The sequence below is a fragment of the Anguilla anguilla genome, chromosome 1 (genome assembly GCF_013347855.1).
Source record: "Anguilla anguilla isolate fAngAng1 chromosome 1, fAngAng1.pri, whole genome shotgun sequence".
Classification (NCBI taxonomy): domain Eukaryota; kingdom Metazoa; phylum Chordata; class Actinopteri; order Anguilliformes; family Anguillidae; genus Anguilla; species Anguilla anguilla.
Window position 1 is genome coordinate 73,680,095 of NC_049201.1, and position 20,000 is coordinate 73,700,094.

The 20,000-nt window shown below is 49.8% G+C and overlaps 1 protein-coding gene across 9 annotated transcripts in view; it reads left to right on the plus strand.

Annotated features, from left to right (window-relative positions):
• Nucleotides 1–20,000, plus strand: part of arhgef1b (Rho guanine nucleotide exchange factor (GEF) 1b) — a 41,435-nt gene that overhangs the window by 19,162 nt on the left and 2,273 nt on the right. For 4 of the 9 annotated variants that reach the window (XM_035422184.1, XM_035422194.1, XM_035422232.1 and 1 more), the window contains 23 exons: nt 1,184–1,213; nt 2,355–2,454; nt 2,697–2,796; nt 3,914–3,949; nt 5,287–5,502; nt 5,822–5,963; nt 7,217–7,228; nt 9,081–9,248; nt 10,124–10,320; nt 10,813–10,959; nt 13,150–13,232; nt 13,500–13,625; nt 14,376–14,490; nt 14,834–14,934; nt 15,088–15,162; nt 15,644–15,719; nt 16,190–16,357; nt 16,680–16,767; nt 16,926–17,048; nt 17,782–17,840; nt 18,646–18,789; nt 19,196–19,315; nt 19,857–20,000. The exon at nt 19,857–20,000 is cut by the window's right edge and continues 32 nt beyond it. In XM_035422184.1, coding sequence (XP_035278075.1) covers nt 1,184–1,213; nt 2,355–2,454; nt 2,697–2,796; nt 3,914–3,949; nt 5,287–5,502; nt 5,822–5,963; nt 7,217–7,228; nt 9,081–9,248; nt 10,124–10,320; nt 10,813–10,959; nt 13,150–13,232; nt 13,500–13,625; nt 14,376–14,490; nt 14,834–14,934; nt 15,088–15,162; nt 15,644–15,719; nt 16,190–16,357; nt 16,680–16,767; nt 16,926–17,048; nt 17,782–17,840; nt 18,646–18,789; nt 19,196–19,315; nt 19,857–20,000 — 2,570 coding nt within the window. Of the gene's footprint in view, nt 1–907; nt 1,088–1,183; nt 1,214–2,354; nt 2,455–2,696; nt 2,797–3,913; nt 3,950–5,286; nt 5,503–5,821; nt 5,964–7,216; nt 7,229–9,080; nt 9,249–10,123; nt 10,321–10,812; nt 10,960–13,149; nt 13,233–13,499; nt 13,626–14,375; nt 14,491–14,833; nt 14,935–15,087; nt 15,163–15,643; nt 15,720–16,189; nt 16,358–16,679; nt 16,768–16,925; nt 17,049–17,781; nt 17,841–18,645; nt 18,790–19,195; nt 19,316–19,856 lie in introns of those variants that run through there. The other 5 variants (XM_035422261.1, XM_035422204.1, XM_035422213.1 and 2 more) reach the window with 5 other exon arrangements.

A 20,000-nucleotide genomic window follows, 5' to 3' on the forward strand; every position in this document is an offset into this window, starting at 1 on the left:
GGAAGTTCCCCTCTGGCTCCCTGCCAGTTTGGGGGAGGGGGGGAGGTGGGACAGGGGGTGTGCAGTGTGGCTGGACACTGAGAGAGAGGGTAATCCTGCACTACCCCACTGCTACCTCAGCACTGCACTGCTACAAAAGAGAGAGTGTGTTTGCACATCTGCACAGGTTAACAATACTGGTCTGTTAGCATGTAGCCATGCTCTTTTGCAGTGGAAAGGCAATAGGAAACAGAATGAGGGTGCGTGGGTGTAAACGAGACAGGTCTGCATGAAGGTGATTTCCAGACAAAAGTGAAGTATTGAACATGCTCATTCATTTGACACATTCATTCAGCACAAGCCCACATAGCCGCCACAGCCCTCTCCTCTCCTCTTACATGGGGGTGATGATGTCACCTCCTCTGCTTCTGACTGGCCACACTGAAGTGTGGGAAAGGAGTTGGAACCCCTTTGATTGGTCAGGCTGAGGAAATCCCTCTCAAGCCCCTCCTCCTCTTTATGTTCAGAAGAGAAAACACAGATCTTATTTCATAATTCTTGCAAGCTTGTTGCATCAGACGAAAACACAGTTAAATAGCTGTTTCCGCTCTTGTGGAGGATTGTTCGAATTGGGATTCATCCTGCAGAGAAGTTCTGGAGTGCATTTTTGCTTTGCAAGACAAACTTTCGAAAATCAAAATCAGCAAAATTTTAGTTTTTAAATATAAATCACAGCGTTTTTAAGAAAAGTTTATTTGAAGCAGTGTATAGGTTTGCATTGCAGATTGGCAAGTTAATAATTTTTTTTACATTTAATTTGATTTAATTCTTATTTTTTTGAAGTTTTGTTGCTCTACTTATTCTCCAAACAAATTGCAGAGGCTGAATTTAGATGTGTCTCTTTCTTTAGCTTTTTTTTTTTTTTACTTTTTTTTTTTTTTTGGTTTGCAAATATCAGAATATGCTCATTTCCTTCTGCTTTGAAAACAATCTCACTGCAGCTGGCTTGAACTTAGATCGAGGTAAAGGCGGTAATTTCTGGTTTCACCGGCGCAAAACAGAGCTGCGAGTCGGCCGAAAGAGGGAGCGTGAGAATGGCACGTAAAGGGTGAGTCTGCGGACGGGCAGCGCCGCGCGTCCGGTCCTTCGTCTTCCTCCTCATCCTCCTCATGTCTCCGTCTCTCTCTCTCTCTCTCTTTTTCAGCCCCGTCATCGGCACAGATGAGGAGAAATTGTGAGTCGCTCTCTTTTCATTCCTTAAACTTGCAGGGTTGCGAACGCAGGCGATCTGTTTGCCCTCCTTGGAGACGAGGGTGTACCCGTGTGAACGGTTCAAAATCAGTCATTCGTGATAAATGTTTAATGCTTTTGCACGTTTGTTGTGTGATGCTTTTGAGGAGGGAATGCAAATGTTAGTGAATTCACAGGCATAGTTTCAGAGTCATTAGGCATGACATCAAGTCAGCTTTTAATATGCATTAGGATGGCTTGTCAGTCTTTTGTGTGAGGACACACTTGATGCTCTGGAAATTCATGCACTGTTAGTTTCCAGCCACTTTGTGCAAGTGCTTTAAGTGGTGTGTACTTGAGAATTGCTGCTACATGTCATGCTTTGCTGGAAATGAGTGCGTTCTCTCAGTTATTGTTCATGTGTAGTTCTGTATGTGAATGTATGACACTCAACCCACCCAGCAGAGAGTTGGGATGTTGTTTTTTTTTTCTTAACGATCCATCGAACTGACCCGTTCCATCCTCACTCTGTCCCCCCCCTCTCAGTTTCTACCTCTGTCTCCACCCCCTCAGTATCCAGCTCCACCCATTTTTCCATCTTTTCCAAACCACTCCTCCCTCTCATTGTGACATCACTTCATTTGCATAAGCCCCACCTCATTTGTCCCTCCCTGCTTTCCCGTTCTTGTGCTCCGCCCCCTCTCCACATCAGAGTCAGACAGCTCATTGATTTTCCAGTACTCAGTATCTCCGACGTGTTTGAATTGGATTTAATTGCACAATCAATGAGCAGCATGGATTAAATACCGATAAGAGCTTGTTCTACAGTAAATAGGTATTTTATTTAGAGCTGCGGTTAGAATTATAAACAGTTCTGTCAGTTTTTAAGGTGGAAAATACGTTTATACTGCTATACTGCCCCCCCAGGCCACATTTTATCTTCCTTCTGTCCTCCCTCCTTTTGTTCTTATGAGATTTATTATTTTCTCCTCTTTCGCTGCATCGATATCATGTATATGTAGTTCAACTGACACGCAGAGCCAAGCCAGTGTTAATGTGCGTGTGTGTGTCCGTGTGTCTGTCTGTCTGTGTGTGTGTGTGTGTGTGTGTGTGTGTGTCTATGTGCATGTACCTGTGTGTCTCAGCTCCTCCATCTTTGGAGCAGTGGTCTCCTACATGAAGCACCTTGGAGTGAAGACGAAGGCCACGGACAGTAAGAAGTCCAGGGGCTTCTTCAGGAAGAAGGTCAGTCTGAGTCCTCCACAGCAGTCAGCAGGGCGCTGAGGCCATTATATTCCTTTCTGTCCTGGGCAGCTTTTTTCTCGGTGCTCATTTTATTCAGTCTGAGCAAAATGTGATGCTGAGGGTTTGTTTCTGGTCTGGTGTGGGTGTTTTTATTTATTTTTTGCTGTTTATATTCCATTTTTATCCACTGAACACATTCCAGCACGTAGCAGATCTGAGGTGTAATATCTCTAATGTTTCAGATTCCGGGCATGAAGAAGAGTGAGGATTCCACCAAGTCTAAGCAGAGAAGCGGGTTTCCCAGCATCCTCAGCGAGACGGCGCGCTGGATCGGGGGCAGCAGTACGTACGCCGCTACTGTTCGCCTCGCGTGTGCCCCAGAATGCTCCACTCGTACACATCTTGGATATACCAGCCAGTCCCTCCCCTGTTCCTGTAATGGGTCGCGGTGTTTATGAATTATGAAAGCGTTTTGTGTGTTTATATTCACTCTATTAGGCTGCCCTTTATCCACGTTACGCCACACAGTGACCCGCTGCGGTGTGTCGGACCTTGTCATACTTAACGATCTGGTGCAGTCGGGTCTCAGACTTAATCGTAGGCACCGAAAAAAGTTATAATTAAGGGAGAAAGAGAAGACTCCACAAAAAGATGCCTTCAATTTGCAGTAATGATGGCTTTTTAAATGAGGGCAAACGCCGAATGTTTGTGTTTGTATGCAATTGAAAAGTCTTCGCTAATACATATCTAAAGCACCTTTTGGTGTTCAGAACCATTTCTTTTTCTCTTGTTAGCTTATACATTAAGAAAAAGAAAATAGACACTGTGACATGGAGTGTATTTTATTCTGTTGAGATAATACATTATTTAAAAAAATAATTCTGAAAGCAAAAACGGTTTTACACTGCCTACTACAGGAGGATTTGGTATTGGTCTCCTGCTCATGTAACACAGCATTTACATTTTAACCAATCAGCAGGGGGTCTATTTAGTGTACTGCCAATCAGAAGTGAACAGGAAGTGAATGTCCGTCACAGAACAGGCATACTGCGCCAGACCTCCAGCTCTGTAGAAATCACACACTATATTATATATATATATTTTTTATTATGTATTTTTATTATTTTCCTGTTTGTAAACCTGGAAAGGGCAAATGTAAATGTTTATCTTGTGGCTTTGAGTACTTTAAAAGTGTGGGCACAGACTCTCTTAATGTTCAGAGGACAACATGCATGCCGTAGGAAGACCAGGGCTGTGTAGTCATGCGCTGATCAGACCTCCTTGTGCTGGGGGGCCTGAGCGTCCTTGGCTGCTCTTCCTGATGGTTGGGTCTGTGTCGCGCAGTCCTGTTAAAACCAGCTCCAGGATGCTTTTATTCTTTTCTTTTTACACCTGTGAGACTGACTGCGACAGGGAGGAAGAAAGCGCACAATGTCCTGTCATGTGTTTCTCCTTTCAGATGTTGAAATCAAAACGGCTAAATTGGAGAACGAAGGTACCACAGCCTGTCTCCACTTTACCACCCCCCCCCCCCCCCCCCCCCCCCCCCCCCCCCCCCGTATATCCAAAATGGTCTCCTCCATCCTGTACTAATCAAACCCAGTGCATGCTGGCATGTACCAAATAGAACAGGGAGGGGTTTACGGCAGGAGGTTGGGACTGGGGGATGCTGCGTTGATTCAGTAGTGGATTATTAGCTGTGTTTGTCTTTTAATTTTGCATGAGTCTACATTGGGTTTTGGCATGAGGCTCTCATTATTACATTTGTAAACCAAGATAAAAAGACATTGACCAGAGGACAGGAAAGTGTGGTGGATGTAGTTAAACAAACTCAGCAATGCAACTGTGACTGCTCTGCTCTTTCAGGCACTGTGAACTAAAGTACATGCAGAGATACGCCCGCACGCACACACACACGCACACATACACACACCCACCTGCACCCACGCACACCCTCATACACACACCCGCATGCTCACACACGCATACACGCACCTGCGCCCATGCACACTCACATACACACGCCCGCACACACACGCTCTCACACATTAAAATGCAAACACGCACACTTGCACACACACACATGCACACACCCACGCAAACACGCACCCACGCACACATGCACACACACACATGCACATACACACACCTGCACCCACGCACACCCTCATACGCACACCCTCATACACACACCCGCATGCTCACACATGCATACACACACCTGCGCCCATGCACACTCACATACACACGCCCGCACACACACGCTCTCACACATTAAAATGCAAACACACACCCACGCACACTTGCACACACGCACACGTGCACGCACCCACGCACACATGCACACATGCACACACACACCCATGCACACACATACACACGCACTGTAAAATGTAACGGAGGCCTGGAGGTTCATTAGGAATGAATGGAGAAAAAAAGACCAGCACTCTCCTGAGCCTCTGTCAGTGTCTGTCTGTCTTTGTTGAAGGATTTGGTGGCACTAAACTACCCCCACCTCAAATAAAACTAACTTTCTCTCTCACTGCAGATATCCTGATCACCCTCATACACCCATCCTAACTCTGTCTCTGAATCATCTGCCCCCTTTGTGTCTTTTATTGTAACACTCCCTTCGATCCATCACTAACTCTGTGGTGAAGTGTTTATATGCTGGTGTGGACAGTTTGATTACACACACAGGTATCTACATTAAAGTGCCTTTCTCTCTCACTCTCCCTCCTTTCCTTTGGACTCTTTTCTTCCTGTCCTTTCATCCTCCCTCCCTCCCTCCCCCCCACCTTTTCTCCTCTCCGTCTCCTCCTGCTCTTCCAGGCGACAAAGAGAAGGCGATCCAGGAGCGAAAGGGTTGCAGTGGCCCCGCCCCTTCCGGCCGCATCGCGGCCCCGGAGCCCGCCCAGGCGTCCTTCCCCTACAGGAAGTCAGTGCCCACGCTGGCCTCAGGGAGCCTCCAGGGGTCGGAGGGCAGCGAGGGGTCAGGGGTCAGCATCAGCGTGACCTCCAGCCCGGACTCCCCCCACAGCGAGTTGTGTGAGTGCGCATTTCTGGAGATGGAAGAGGGGGGACGAGGGCGAGGGTAGGACAGGTGGAATGAGGGAGGGAAGGAGATGAATGAAGAGATGCTGGCCGAAAACGTTTTTTTTTATTTGCGACCTTGCTACAGTGACCTAGCAGCATGGTGAGAAAGTTGAGTCATGCAGGGAAGGTGAGGGGAGGAGGATGCAGGCTTTTTTTAAAGAGAAAGGAGAGACACAGGAGATGGCTGCTGTTAGGGTCTCCATTTTATTTTCAATGTTGGTCAATGTCTCACCTTAATCCCCTCCCCCCACGCCCATGCCCCCGCCCCCAGGTCTGACCAGCAGCCGCTCGGACCCCCAGTCTGTGTCCGAATCCGGGGACCTGTCTCCCGCCGGGATAATGGGGACCCTGTCCGTCTGGGAGCCCCAGCCCGCCAGCGACAACCCTCCGGAGGACGGCCCGGACAAAGAGAGGTGCGACAGGCCTCCGCGCACGCTGGCGGGGTCCGCCCGCGCGACCCGCCCGCCATTTTAGCGGCTTACGCGTGCGCCCGCCGCCGCCGCCAGAGCCCGCCTCCGCTCAGCCTCCCGTTTCAGAGCCGCTGGAGCCGTGCCGAGCGCCGCCAGGTCCGCACGCAACGCGGCCGGCTCGCGGCGTTGGCTGGGGGGAGCGCGGTGCAGCGCATTGTCCCAAGCCGTGTGCTAACGCTCGCGCCGCTGCTAGCACCACCGATGCTACTGCTGCACAGAAAAAAGCACTGGAATTTGGAGATGGTCCCTTACTGGGAGCCTGCACCCAGTCCTCCCTGCCAGCCCTGCACCCCCCCCTCCCCTGAAACCCATCTCCCCCTGACTTTCCATGTCTACCCATCTCTCTCCTCCTCCTCTTCCTCTCCCTGTCTCATGTTGCCTCTCTTTTGTGCTATACGCCTCTCTTGCATCATGCTCTCTCATGTGTGAGATACTATTTGAAGTGTCATATAATGGCTGTATCCCTTTCAGTGCATTATAGTTGAATTCACTTGCACTTGCTTAGTGTGCAAGCATGATATAAAGGTAACACATGAATGTGAGGGAAGTACGCATCAGTCATGCGTAACTAGTGAGTATTCCAGGGTGCAGAGAACAGGCTGCAGTACACCAGTGTGTTAGTTCAGTATGCACAGGACTGCTGCTGCTGACAGGTCTGATGTCATATCCTGTGTGTCGCCGCCGGCGAAAGCCGCTTTGCGTCGTGTCCCTTCTGCCGCCGCCCGTCCGCCGCTTCGCCATTGTGTTGCCTCACGAGGTGACGTCCTCCATCACGCCCGTCCTCTGTTGGAACGCCACACCAGTTAACCTCGGTAAACTGGCGAATTACCTTCACTCTAAACGGGATAGTCTGTTTTCACAGCATCTGAAGGCGGACGAGGATATTCTGGTTTTTTTTTTTTAATGTTTGACTTTAAAAAACCACAGGAAAGCGTTTAAGGGTTATTATAACGGTATGTGCTGTTCTCCTCTTTGACCTGCGGAGGTACTGAGAGAAGGCGTTGCGGTTCGCTTGCTGCACTGACCCCTGTTCAGCACGAGCAGGGGGAGTTTCCACTGGCTTTGCCGCCGTCGCGTTGCGAGGCTACGGTCCTTCGCCGTCCGCGGCCGCGTGCCGTCGGTCTCCGCGCGCTTGCTGCCCGTGCGCGCCGCGAAGGCGTGGTGTGTAACGCGTGTCGTGTCCTGTGTTTTCGCAGACGCAAGCCAAGGTGGGTCTCTCCTGCGGGGAAAGTGGACGCTCTTCGCTCGCTGACTAACAGTGCCCAGTGCACTAACACTCACACTAGACTCCCGCACCACATCAGACACTCCCTCACTATGGCTTATTGACTAAGGTTCATTCAGGCATTTTATCGGGAGTACATGCGTTGCTCCAGTGTGGGCCCCCCGTGGTCTGGCATCGAATCCGGACAGTGCCATTGGCTGGCCGCCCCAGAAATCGGCACGCGATTGGCCAAAGCCGAACCCAGGGAGGGAGCGATTTGTTCAGCCGGGGTGACTGTGACTCATCGCTCACCTGCGCCCCCCCCCCCCGCCCTCCCCCCTTGGTCAGTGGAGCACCCGCAGTCTGCTGAAGCTGCACGTGAAGTGTCCTCCTCTGACTCACGTCTGTGCAAGCTCAGCTCGCGGACTCCGGCGTGTGTCCTTTAAGCCTTCGTGAAGCATGCGCAAGGCCTTCCGTGCCAACTCATAAAGCTCATAAATAATTCATGAGCGCATGTGCAAAATTTATTCGGAGGGTTGCCATCAAATTAGGTGACATCGTGTGATAAGTCACATTTGAGAGCAGTGTTTTGAATGACATATGTCATCTCATTCTAAAAACATATTTCATTGTGAATGAGCCATAAAGAGCTACTGACGTGTTAAGTAAAATACTGCTCTCAAAATCTGACTTATCACACAATGTCACCTAATTTGACCTCAACCATTTGACCAAAAATTTGCTCATGCATACAATGAAGTGTTCACATATTTCATTGTGAATGATTCATAAAGTGCTAAGGACACTAACAATACATGTATGTACATTCTGCATCTTATGACACAAAACCAGGTAGAGCCCTTATCAAGGGTGTGCAAGCACTTCCATTTCCAGCTACACACACACACACACACAGGCACACATGCACATAGACGTACGCGCTCACATACGCGGACACACGCACACACACACACACACACACACTCACTGCATGGCTAAGTATCTTTGCGCCCGTTGTTCAATGCCACCATTGTGAAGAGGAGAAAAAGTCTTCTGTTACTGTGTTTAATTTGTATACATTTGAAAAGCTATTTAACTGCTTTAGTCGACTTAGATGTAAATAATGAGGCATAGATCAATATTTATAGTACACAAATGTGCTTGGGTATTATTTTTGCGTACAGATTGTTTAAAATACACATCTAGTTCATTACGTTTTCATACAGTATGTTAAAGAAGGCAATCTTGCAGTAATGGTGTCTCAGTACAAAGTAAGGTAAAATGCAATTTTGATACAGTCCTAATATATCCCTTTCATATTCTCATCCTCGTCTCTCTTGCTTGGTCTTTCGTTTTTCACTCCTTTTCTATATTCACTCATTTGTTTTTTTCCAATGGTTTCACTGTGTCCTAATACTGCTCTCATCCATCCACCTTTTACAATCTCACATTTCCTGTTTTATCCTTCTGTCTTTTTGCTCTTTCTCCTCCTGCCCTCTCCTTTTCTTTCCTCCTATCTCCTCCACCTCCCTTCCTGACTCCTCCCTCTCTCCTCATGACTCCTCCCGCTTCCCTCCTGACTCCTCCCTATTCCATCCTGGTCCCTCCCTCTCCCCTCCCCCTCCCCCTCCCCTCCTGACTCCTCCCCCTCTCCTCATGACTCCTCCCCCTTCCCTCCTGACTCCTCCCTCTCCCCCTCTCTTGGCCCCTCCCCTTCTCTCCTGACTCCTCCCTCTCCTCCTTGGCCCCTCCCTTTCCCTCCTGACTCCTCCCTCTCCCACTTGGCCCCTCCCCCTTCCCTTCGGACTCCTCCCCCTCCCCTCCTGGCCCCTCCCCCTTCTCGCCCCCTCCCCCAGGCTGCGTCTGGGCCGCAGCGAGAGCCTGTGTGCGGAGAGGCATCGCTCTCTCCGCGGAAACAGCGCACGAGGGAAGCAGTCTCGCTCCCGCAGCGACGTGGACCTGCAGGCGGCCGCCACCGCCACCGCCGCGCACCCCCCCTCACCATTCCCCCAGCGCTGCACTCTGTAAGACCCCCCCCCCCCACAGGATCGCTGGGAGCAGCGTATTTAAGGGTCCTGAGCGTGGGGCTCTAGACGTATCAGCCATTGCACTCTGCTGCTGAATACGCATTCAGACTCAGCTTTACTGATCACATCTCTGTGCATATTGAACTGAGTAACTGTACATTGTGCTGCTTTAAAAACAGCACAGAGCCGAATGATAAAGGCATAAGAGTCAGAGTGTAAGGCACGGGGACCCACGGGGGTCACGGGCGGGAGCTGGGGCTCTGTGTCCCGGCTCTGTTTTGGAGGGGATCCACATATAGGAACAGCACATGGGGTACGAAAGCTTACGTGCACTTTGACATTAGTTTTGAGACCCAAAGTTCAGTGGGTGCTGGTTCACTCTCCCTTGATGGGTTAGGAACTGGGCGTGTAACCTGAAGGCTGCAGGTTCGATTTTTCAGGTAGATCACTGCTGTAGCCTTAAACACCTGAATTGTGAATTGTACCCTGAATTGCTTCAATATATATCCAGCTGATGCTGTGTAAAAAAAAAATTAAAAAAAAGAAAGTATGTTGCACTGAATAAGATTATCTGCTGAATGGCAGTAAAGTAGTGCAACGAAAGAACAATCTGACGCTTGTGTGAACGTTTCACTGAAATTCAGGCACATAGGGGCATAAGTGTGTTCTGTTGGCACAGATTGCAGAAATGTGATAGAGGGATGAAAGGGTTGGGGGAGGAGGGTGGTTCTCCTGCTGAAGGTTTGCGTGTATTTGTCAGTCTTTCACTTGTTCATGTTTTTTCCCTCTATTTCCCTGTTCTCCCCATGCCACGCCCTCTGCTCTCCTCTCTCACCCTCCTCTCCCCCACTCTCTCTCCCACAATCCTTCAGTGCTGACAGTGGGGCGACGCCCTCGGAGAGCTCCCTCCCCGGCCTGGCCAACTCAGGCCCCTCCCCCACGCAGGAGGAGCTGGAGCCGAGGCTCCTGGAGCTGGAGCAGGAACCGCCCAAGTGGAGGGAGCAGGCCTCTAGCGACGCCCTTAGCAACCTCAGCAAGAAGGAGATCAAGAGACAGGAGGTTATCAACGGTAAGGGACGGGCTGGGGGATAGAGGGGTGGGGGTGAGGGGGTAATCTTGAATTGGTGGTGAAGAGATAGTGCCTGATGGTGTTTGGTTCTGCAGTGGTCATCCATTTCGGACTGTTATCAGTGTTAATCTGCCTTTGATATCTCAGAGTTTCTTCACCCTTTCAAGAAAGCAGCGTCAAATGTGGAGATGTGCAGCTCTATCGACTCAGACCGTGAAGTTTACTTTTGAAGTTTTGGACGTTGAAAATTTGTTAGGTAGTGAGACTGCTTTTTTTTTTTTTTTTTGTGAAAACAATGTACCTGTACTACACAACACCTACCGCCACATAATGCCATGGCTGTATAGCCAAGAGCAATAGTTTTGGTCTGCATTTGGTTTTGAGAGAGGGGAGAATATAGTACGTAGATGAGGATGAAGAGAGTGATGGACAGAAAAGCGAGCGAATGGAGGAATGAGGTTGTGACGGACTGGGCCCTGCCTGCCCCTGCAGAGCTATTTGCAACGGAGATGGCTCACGTGTGCATGCTGAGCGTCCTGCAGAACGTGTTCTTCCGCCCGCTGGAGCGCGAGATGATCATGCCCCTGACGGAGCTCGCCGCCATCTTCCCCAGCCTGGACGAGATCATCGACTTGCACTGTGAGTTGCGCCCCTCCCACAGCGTCCTTGTGCAGGGTCCTCTCAGATTCCGCTGTCAGACACACCCTTAGGAAACGCGCGCTTGTTTGTGTGTGTGTGTGTGTGTATGTTTGTGTGTCTGTGTCTGTGCGCGCTTGTTTGTATGTGTGTGTATGTTTGTGTTTGTGTGTGTGTGTGTGTGTGCGGTTTCCGCCAGTGTATTGCAAGTCCGGCGGCCGGCCAGGCCTAAGCATCGGGGAATTAAAAAAAAAAAAAAAAAAAAAAAGTATTTTAAAGATGTTTTTTAAACTACAGTTACAGTGAGGCGGCTCGGTTGGAAAGCTCACCAGCGACATCTGTTGAGTAAAACGTGAACGCACTATAGGAAAACAGCAGACTCTGAGATCAGTGTTCTTTGGTTCTTTACCCTCATTGTGCGTAGAGTGACGTTCAACACTTGAGGCTTCCAACTATCACAAGCTAACGTTACCTAGCAAGCCACCATTTCTTCTTTAGTAGGCTAACCTCGTTACAAACTTCCGCGTTATCACTTCATCTCGTTGGTAAGTAGGCATACATTCTTTTCATATTAACTTCAGCAGTGGTAACGTTAGACTAGTAGCATGCATGTAACGTTCGATATATTGTAACATTACATGACTTATTAATCGCCATCGAAATAACGACTTGTTTATTAATAACGTCAGCTTGATGACATTGATGTGCACGACAACGTTGTCATAATTTTTTTCCCGACCGTGAAAACTGCCGGACTTGTTTACTTTTTGGACAGATGTGGCTCCCGAGTAAATCTAGCGTTGTTTCCGTCGCATCACTTTCGACACAAAAAAATCGGAAAATCCTAAAATTTCTTCTTACGGTGAAGAGTGCCTGACCGGCAAACGTAGAAATGTGTTAACAGAGCGGCGAAATTAGGCTGTATCTAGAAATACCATCTGTGGGGAAAAAACGCTGCGGTTGAGGGTCAGGCACTTTTCACGCATACCTGCAAAATAGTCGCTTTTCGGCGAAATTCGCCGTTTTGAATCCAAAATACGTCATTTGTGTGATTCGTGTACATCCGATGAGTTTTTGAAATTGGGGGGGGCGGTAGTGGTTAACCTAGCAAGTTTTCACCGCAGGTTTTCGCCACAATCAGTTAGTAATGAGCCAATAACTGTTACACCACCGCCGTTTGTGGTGTTCATTCGCTGGGTGACGCCGTCATAAAATTTTCCCCGACCGTGAAGACTGCCTTGTTTACATTTTGGACAGATGTGGCTCGTGGGTAACTCTATCGCTGTTTCCGTCGCAGCACTTTCGACACAAGCAATGTTGGAAGCGCTATCCTAAAATCTCTTCTTACCGTGAAGTGCCTGACCCGCAACCGTAGTAATGTGTTAACACTAAATTTTACGACAACGCTAGCTAACCTTTCGAAAGTCACGTTAAACAAGTAGAAATTAACGCCGTCAGCGGTGATTAACAAATCTACCAAGTATTTTAATAATGGATTTGCATGCGTGGATTTCGAATTATTTGTATTTTCTTGTAGACCATTAAGAGCAATGGAGAAGAGTCAACGTCCTAATTGTCAAATTGTCTGTACCCATCACTTACAGCAAAGTGCTAGTTATTTTTGGCTGGACCGCAAGAGCAGGGCAGTCCTCAAAACCACATAGGCCTAGGTTTTGACCTGGTCTTGTTTTTAACGTGAAAGAAAAAGTGTGTATGTTTGTGTGTCTGTGTGTTTGTGTGTGGGTGTGTATATATGCACTTGTCAGGCTATAAAAGTAGAAGCTGGTGATGTAGATGTTGAGGTGAACTCTGCCTCAGGCGGCCTCCCTGGGCTGTTGACTGAAATAGCGGTAACGCTGGTAACTGGAGCCTGACGGCACTATAACACCAAATGCTCTCTAGAACACTGCGGCTGCCAACTCTAGAACACTGCGGCTGCCGACATTCTGTCCAGAACTCATGCGATCCCCAGAGCAGTTTTCACCGATTTACTTGTAGCCGTAATATAAATGATAAGTAATTACCGGTGTAGAAGAAACGATGGGTTCTGTTATGTGACAGATCTGCACTGGCTGTGGTAATGCTAACTGCTAGCGCTGTGCCACTACCGTGGCTTGGCTGAATGTTACTCTTAACACACGTGGGGTTTTGGAGCTAACGGCTGGGCTGCCGCTGTGCTTTGTGCGCTCCCAGATGCCTTCTACGAGAGCCTGAAGAAGCTGCGGGTGGAGGACAACTACATCGTCAGATCCGTGGGAGCGACGCTCCTGCACATGGTGAGGGGCCGCCTGGACAGAACGGGCCTTACTGACACCGAGGCTCTGCGCCTGAGCACACCTGCAGCACACCCGCGTGAGCTCAGGAGTGGGAAGAATACATGGGGGGGGGGGGGGGAGGGTGCTGGCGGATGAGGATTCATGGGGGTAAGGTGGTGGAAAGTTGGGCTGTGAGAAGAGTGTGTGCCAGTGATGGTGTTGTTCTCTCTCTCTGCACCTCCCTCTTTCCCTCTCTCTCTCTCTCTCTCTCTCTCTCATGGGCCTCAGTTTAACGGTGCAGAGGGTGAATGGTTCCAGAAGCTCACCGCTCGCTTCTGCAGTCACCAGACCTATGCCCTGGAGCAGATCAAAGCCAGACAGAAGAAAGACCCGCGATTCAACACCTTCATACTGGTAACCATCTCACACACTCGCATGCACTGCACACAACTGAGCAATATTAATGATGATTCTTGTATATTTGCACTGCCTTTCAAACGAGCTGGTTAAATAAATATTCACACTACCTCTCCTGATGTAAATGTTACTGCCGATTACAGTGGGTAAATAATATAAACTACTCTGGATACAGTACAGTAATGTTAATACAGGAGAGAGAGCAGACTGCGGAGAATGTTTAGACAGAGTGAGCGAAGATTAAACAGAGCAAAGTGATTACAAGCGGAAATGGTAAATGGTAAATGGACTGCATTTATATAGCGCTTTTATCCAAAGCGCTTTACAATTGATGCCTCTCATTCGCCAGAGCAGTTAGGGGTTAGGGGTTAAGTGTCTTGCTCAAGGACACTTCGACACGCCCAGGGTGGGGTTTGAACCGGCAACCCTCCTACTGCCAGACAATCGGTCTTACCTCCTGAGCTATGTCGCCCCATAAATGAACTCCCTGCTCTACTCTACAGGCTGTCAGTGAGATCAGAGAGAGGGCTATACTCTGTTTCACACCGGTCAGCGATGACCTTTTGCTTAGCCTGGAACTCACCCATACAGGAAACAGCACTGTCCCCCTCGATGCATCTGCGCAGCTTGTGTGCAGCATCGCACGGATGATGGAAATTGACCTTATTGTAGGTGTTTGTGTGGTAGCACCCTGCTGCGCTGCTGATAAAGCGCCTTCTCACTGCGAATGACCTTTGACCTCTGCAGGAGGCAGAGAGCAAGCCACAGTGCAAGAGACTGCAGCTGAAGGACATCATCCCCAGAGAGATGCAGAGACTCACCAAGTACCCACTGCTGCTGGAGAACATCGCCAAGAACACAGGTGTGTGTGTGTGTCCACAACGGCTGGAGAACATTGCCAAGAACACGTGTATGTGTGTGTGTGTGTGTGTGTGTCCACTGCTGCTGGAGAACATTGCCAAGAACACAGGTGTGTGTGTGTGTGTGTGTGTGTGTGTATTTGTACAGTCCTTATAATGTTGGGTAGTTCTCAGTATAAGGGAGTGTACATGCGTGTGTGTGTGTATTTGTACAGTCCTTATAATGCTGGCTTGCTCTCAGTATAAGGGCGTGTACATGCCTGCAGGTTTGTGCCTGCATGTGCGCGTATGGTGGCTTGTCCGTCGATGGGCTGCCGGCCCTCACTGTGACGTTCTCCCCCGCAGAGGACAGCGCCGAGCAAGCCAGCGTCCAGCAGGCTGCCGAGTGCTGCCGTAAAATCCTCAACCACGTCAACGAGGAAGTGAAGGATATGGAGAACCTGCTGGTGAGAGCGGGGACCTGGGTCAGCGGGGGGGGGGGGGGGGGGGGGGGGGGGCAGACGCCACCAAAACCGCGTGCGTCTGTGGTGTCCGTGCAAAACGTGCATTCGTGTCCCGTGTCCTGTGTAACTGTGTGTGCTCTCTCTCTCCCCCCACAGTCCCTGAAGGACTACCAGCGCAGGCTGGACACCTCAGGCCTCAAGCCCAGCAACGAGCTGTACGCGGAGTACAAGGTGAGGCTAGCTGACACGTCGGTCACCGGTCGGCACCCTGAGCCGACCAGAGGAGGACGGGTTTCCCCCTCCTTGAGCCTGGTTCCTTCCGAGGTTTCTCCCCATCTGCCACAGGGAGTTTCTCCTTGCCACTGTTGCCTTAGGCTTGCTCCTGTGGGGGGGGGGGGGGGTTTAGGCCAGGGTTGTCTGTAAAGCGTATTGTGACAACTGCTGTAAAATACGCTATACAAATAAAATTTGATTGATTGGGAGGCGCACAGGCAAAAAACAAATATGTTTGGAGATGAGCTCCTTGTGACTACTGTATGTCTGTCCAGATGTACTGTGATATAATCTTTTTATTTTCTCTTTTTGTCTCACACACTACTTTTTTAAAACTCTGTCACACACACACACACACACTCTCTCTCTCTCTCATTCTACCTGTCCCTCTCCCCTGTCTCACTCTCTCTCTCCCTCTCTGTCTTTTCTGTGTTTTCAGAGCCTTGACCTGACTCAGAGGAAGATGATCTACGAGGGGCCCCTCACCTGGAGAGTCACGAAAGAGAAAGCTCTCGGTACCGGTGTCTCTCACACAGTACAATCTCTCCGTCCGTGTCACTGTCTCGACAGCCCAGTCAACAGTGGGATGAAATTTCCTTGCCAGATAACGAGGTGCTGTCAGGCAGACAATTTGCAGATAACAAGTGATGGCTACGTGTGTACATCTCTCTCTCTTTCTCTCTCTCTCTCTCTGTCCTCTGTCTCTAGCTGTCTATAGCCCTCTCTCTCGTAAGATTCACTTAGCTGCACATTCAGAGCCTGTGTTTTCCAGCGTAGTCAGGCGAGTGAGGTGAAGGTGGTTGTCGTTGCCGGACGCTGACGTCGTGCCCTTGAGCAAGGCGCTTAACCTGCGTTGCTTCAGTGTACGTCCAGCCGTATAAATGGATGCAGTGTGAAGCTGTGTAAAAAAGCTGTGTGAGTCGCTCTGGATAAGAGCGTTTGCTGAATGCCTGTAGTGTGACGTAATGCTGTTTGATGGTTCCAGACGTGCAGTGTGTGCTGCTGGGGGACCTGTTGGTGCTGCTGCAGAGGCAGGACGACAGGATGGTGCTCAAGTGCCAGAGCAAGAGCAGCGGGGGGGTGCAGGAGGGGAAGCAGATGCTCAGTCCCATCATCAAGCTGGAGTCCGCCTTCCTGAGGGAGGTGGCCACAGGTGAGCCTGTCCACTGCACCGCCGACGCGCTCTCTCAAACGCACTGGTGCTGACGCGCTCTCTCAAACGCACTGGTGCTGACGCGCTCTCTCAAACGCACTGGTGCTGACGCACTCAAACGCACTGGTGCTGACGCACTCAAACGCACTGGTGCTGACGCGCTCTCTCAAACGCACTGGTGCTGACGCACTCTCTCAAACGCACTGGTGCTGACGCACTCTCAAACGCACTGGTGCTGACGCACTCGCTCGCTCTCCACCCTGTCACCTCCATAACCACCCTCGCTGTATCACACTCAATCCTGTCACCCTGTTCCTGCCAGACAACAAGGCCTTCTACGTGATCTTCACCTGGGACAGCGGGGCGCAGATCTACGAGCTGGTGGCGCACTCCGTGGTGGAGAGGAAGAAGTGAGTGCGTGCAGGCGAGGGGGATTGGGGTGATGGGGGTCAGGATTGGGGGTCCTCTCTGGGGAGAAAGTGGGTGTTTGTGGGGAGGAGAGGGGGCGATTGGGGTTGATGCCGGGCAGGTTTGGGGGGTGCACTCTGACCCGTGTCTGTGTCCTCAGCTGGACAGGGCTGATCAAGACCGAGATGGACGAGCTCAAGCAGACCAGGAGCTCCAGCATAGAGAGACAGCGGACCAGCAGCCTGGGAACAATGGGAGGAGCACTGCTCTACAGCCCCACCACGTGAGTGGGGGGGGGGGGGGGATTGAGGCTGGGGAGAATGTAACTTTTTGATGATGCACCTGAATTTGCTCAAAGATTTTGTGGTGATCATCTAGAAAACATGTCTATGTGTTAAACAAACAGAAAGTCATAAAATCGTAATGCACTTTCTGCTCTAGAGTGGTTGGTGTTTGGGTTGGGGTTGAAAGAGGTAATCCTGAGAAGACATTCATTCTCAATGGCACAGAGGCCATTTTATGCTGTTTTATTGATGTATGATGCTCTTTACTATGCAGTTTTATGGCTCCTTGGATTCTGGGGAATGGGACCTAGATAGGATTTGAAATATTCTTGCACACACACACACACTCACGCACACACACTCACACTCACACACACACACACACACACACACACACACACTCACGCACACACACAGTCACACACACACGCACACACATGCATCCACACTCACACTCACACACACACACACTCACTCACGCACGCACACACACACACACAGTCACACACACACACACGCACGCACACACACACACTCACTCACACACACACACTCACGCACACACGCACACACACACTCACACACATACACACTCACACACTCACTCACACGCACACTCACACTCACACACACGCACACACACTCACACACACATACACACACACACACACACTCACTCACACGCACACACACAGAGTTGTAAATCCTCTGTTTTTGGTTTTTGTTCCTCAGTCTGCAGCCCCCGTCGAGCCCCACAGAGAACGGAGACCTGGCTCTGAAGCACAGCTCTGGTGAGTCCCGCCCGTGGGCTGAACCCGCTTTGCCCCGTTAGCTTTGGGGCTTCCCCAAGCCTCTCATCTGATAGGCCCCCAGCCCCCTAAACCACAGCCACTGCTGCAGGGCTGTCAACCGCCAGTCCTCCAGTCCTGAAGGTTCTTGTGGTTTCCTTTCAGTCAGCAGCCAATTAAGGCCTTGAGAATCGAGCTGTGTGGACTCTTTAGCCAATCAGTGACTCTGATGAGTCAGCGCTGCTGACGCACTCTGAAAACCAACACTGTGGCCCTTCGGATTGGTGATTGACAGCCCACAGACTAGTTTGACACCCCTGCACTGCAGACTGCCATGCAGTTGCTGGTTAGCACACCAGCACATGGAAGTGTGCATTCTATGCACCTTTTATAACTGATATTAGATATTGTACACACAGTGTATACATAAATAAATCATAAATACAGTAGTCCTTAATATTGACAGTGTCTGTTAACAAGGAGTATTCGGTTATGTCTATGTCTATGTCTATTTGGTTATGGTTAAGTCTATCGTGTAATTTATGAAAGATGGAAATTGAAATGGAAAATATTTCTTACATTTTGCTACAGACCGCTGGGGCTCCCTGCACCCCAGTTTGGGAGCCATTTTAGTTCAGAGATCTTAAACTCAGACATATTAGAACAACAACAAAAAAACCAAGACTACTGTTATCAATTCAGATTAAGTCAAGTAACGGTTCATTCATATTTAATTACATGTACAGAGAATGAGTTACAATTGATAAGTGCATTTCTGAATGTTTTTCGTTGCTCGTGAAACCCACAGATCAAGATAAGGACAGCCTCTCTGAAGAGAAGGGCGGAGACCTAAACCATTCACTGATGGATTATTTCTCGGCCAATGGCTTCGATTTGATCGCTCACAATAACTCCCCGCAGGAGAAGATGGCCAATGGGGCACTGGAAGAAGGTGAGGGCTGTTGAAATTTGACTGGCTGTTGAGTAAATGGTATTATATGTGACACATGTACTACTGGGCATAGTAACCTACACTCAGCATTCAGTTCCCCTTCTTCTGCTCTTCGGCCTTTTCAGTTCTTCATGTGGGTTGGGTGTATAAATTACCTCCCGTTCATCCTTCACTGCTCAATCTCTCTCTCTTTCTGTCTCCTTCCTTCCCTCCCTTCCTCCCCCCATTAAGAGTGTGATCCATTGTGGGCAGTTTGTTTGGCAGAGAGGATTATTTTTTTCATTTTTAATTTTGGTATATGAGCTGAGGGGTGTCTTAGGATGCATTGGGGATGGGTGTATTAACGTATACTCAAATGCCTGTAATTTAATCTATCCCAATGTTTCCCTCTATCTCTTTCACACAGTCGCATCCCTGAAGAGTATATTTGCGGCCGGCCAATCAGAGAACTCGCTGCCCGAGAGCGAAAACGGTGGCGTGGCTCCTGATAGGCTGGATCAGGAGGCAGAGAGCTGTCAGTCAGCAGGTAGGATGCGTGGCGTTATTAGGGTCCGTAGCTCTAGAACTCCAGGTCGCTTCGTGTCTGCACTGTGAGCGCCGAGGCGGAGAGAAGCAGGAAGGCTAGCAGCGCTAACGTGGAGACGGAGTGTGGCACAGTGGGTAAGGAACTGCGCTTGTAACCGAAAGGTCGCCGGTTCGATTCCCGGGTAAGGACACTGCCGTTGTACCCTTGAGCAAGGTACTTAACCTGCATTGCTTCAGTATATATCCAGCTGTATAAATGGATACAATGTAAAATGCTGTGTAAAATGTTGTGTAAGTCGCTCTGGATAAGAGCGTCTGCTAAATGCCTGTAATGTAATGTAATGTAAAATGCACTTCTCTGAGCCACTTGGGCTAAAAGCCTCCGCTAAATGACAGTTGCTAAACTACAGTTTCTAAATGATTCAAATGTACCTCAGTACTGTGTGTGTGTGTGTGTGTGTGTAGCATGGCGCTAAGCACAGATACACTGCAGATAGGCTGTAAATGAGCCTGCTTTACTTTACTCTTTACTCTTCCCTCAGAAGAAGGGGCTGGTCAGGAGGGAGCGGTGGACGGGGAGCAGGCAGGAGGGGAGGACGGAGAGACGAAGGACAGAGAAGATGGAGGGCCCGGCGGGCCGCTGGTGCTGTCGCCGGAGAGGGTGGAGGAGGTGCAGAGGCGTCTCC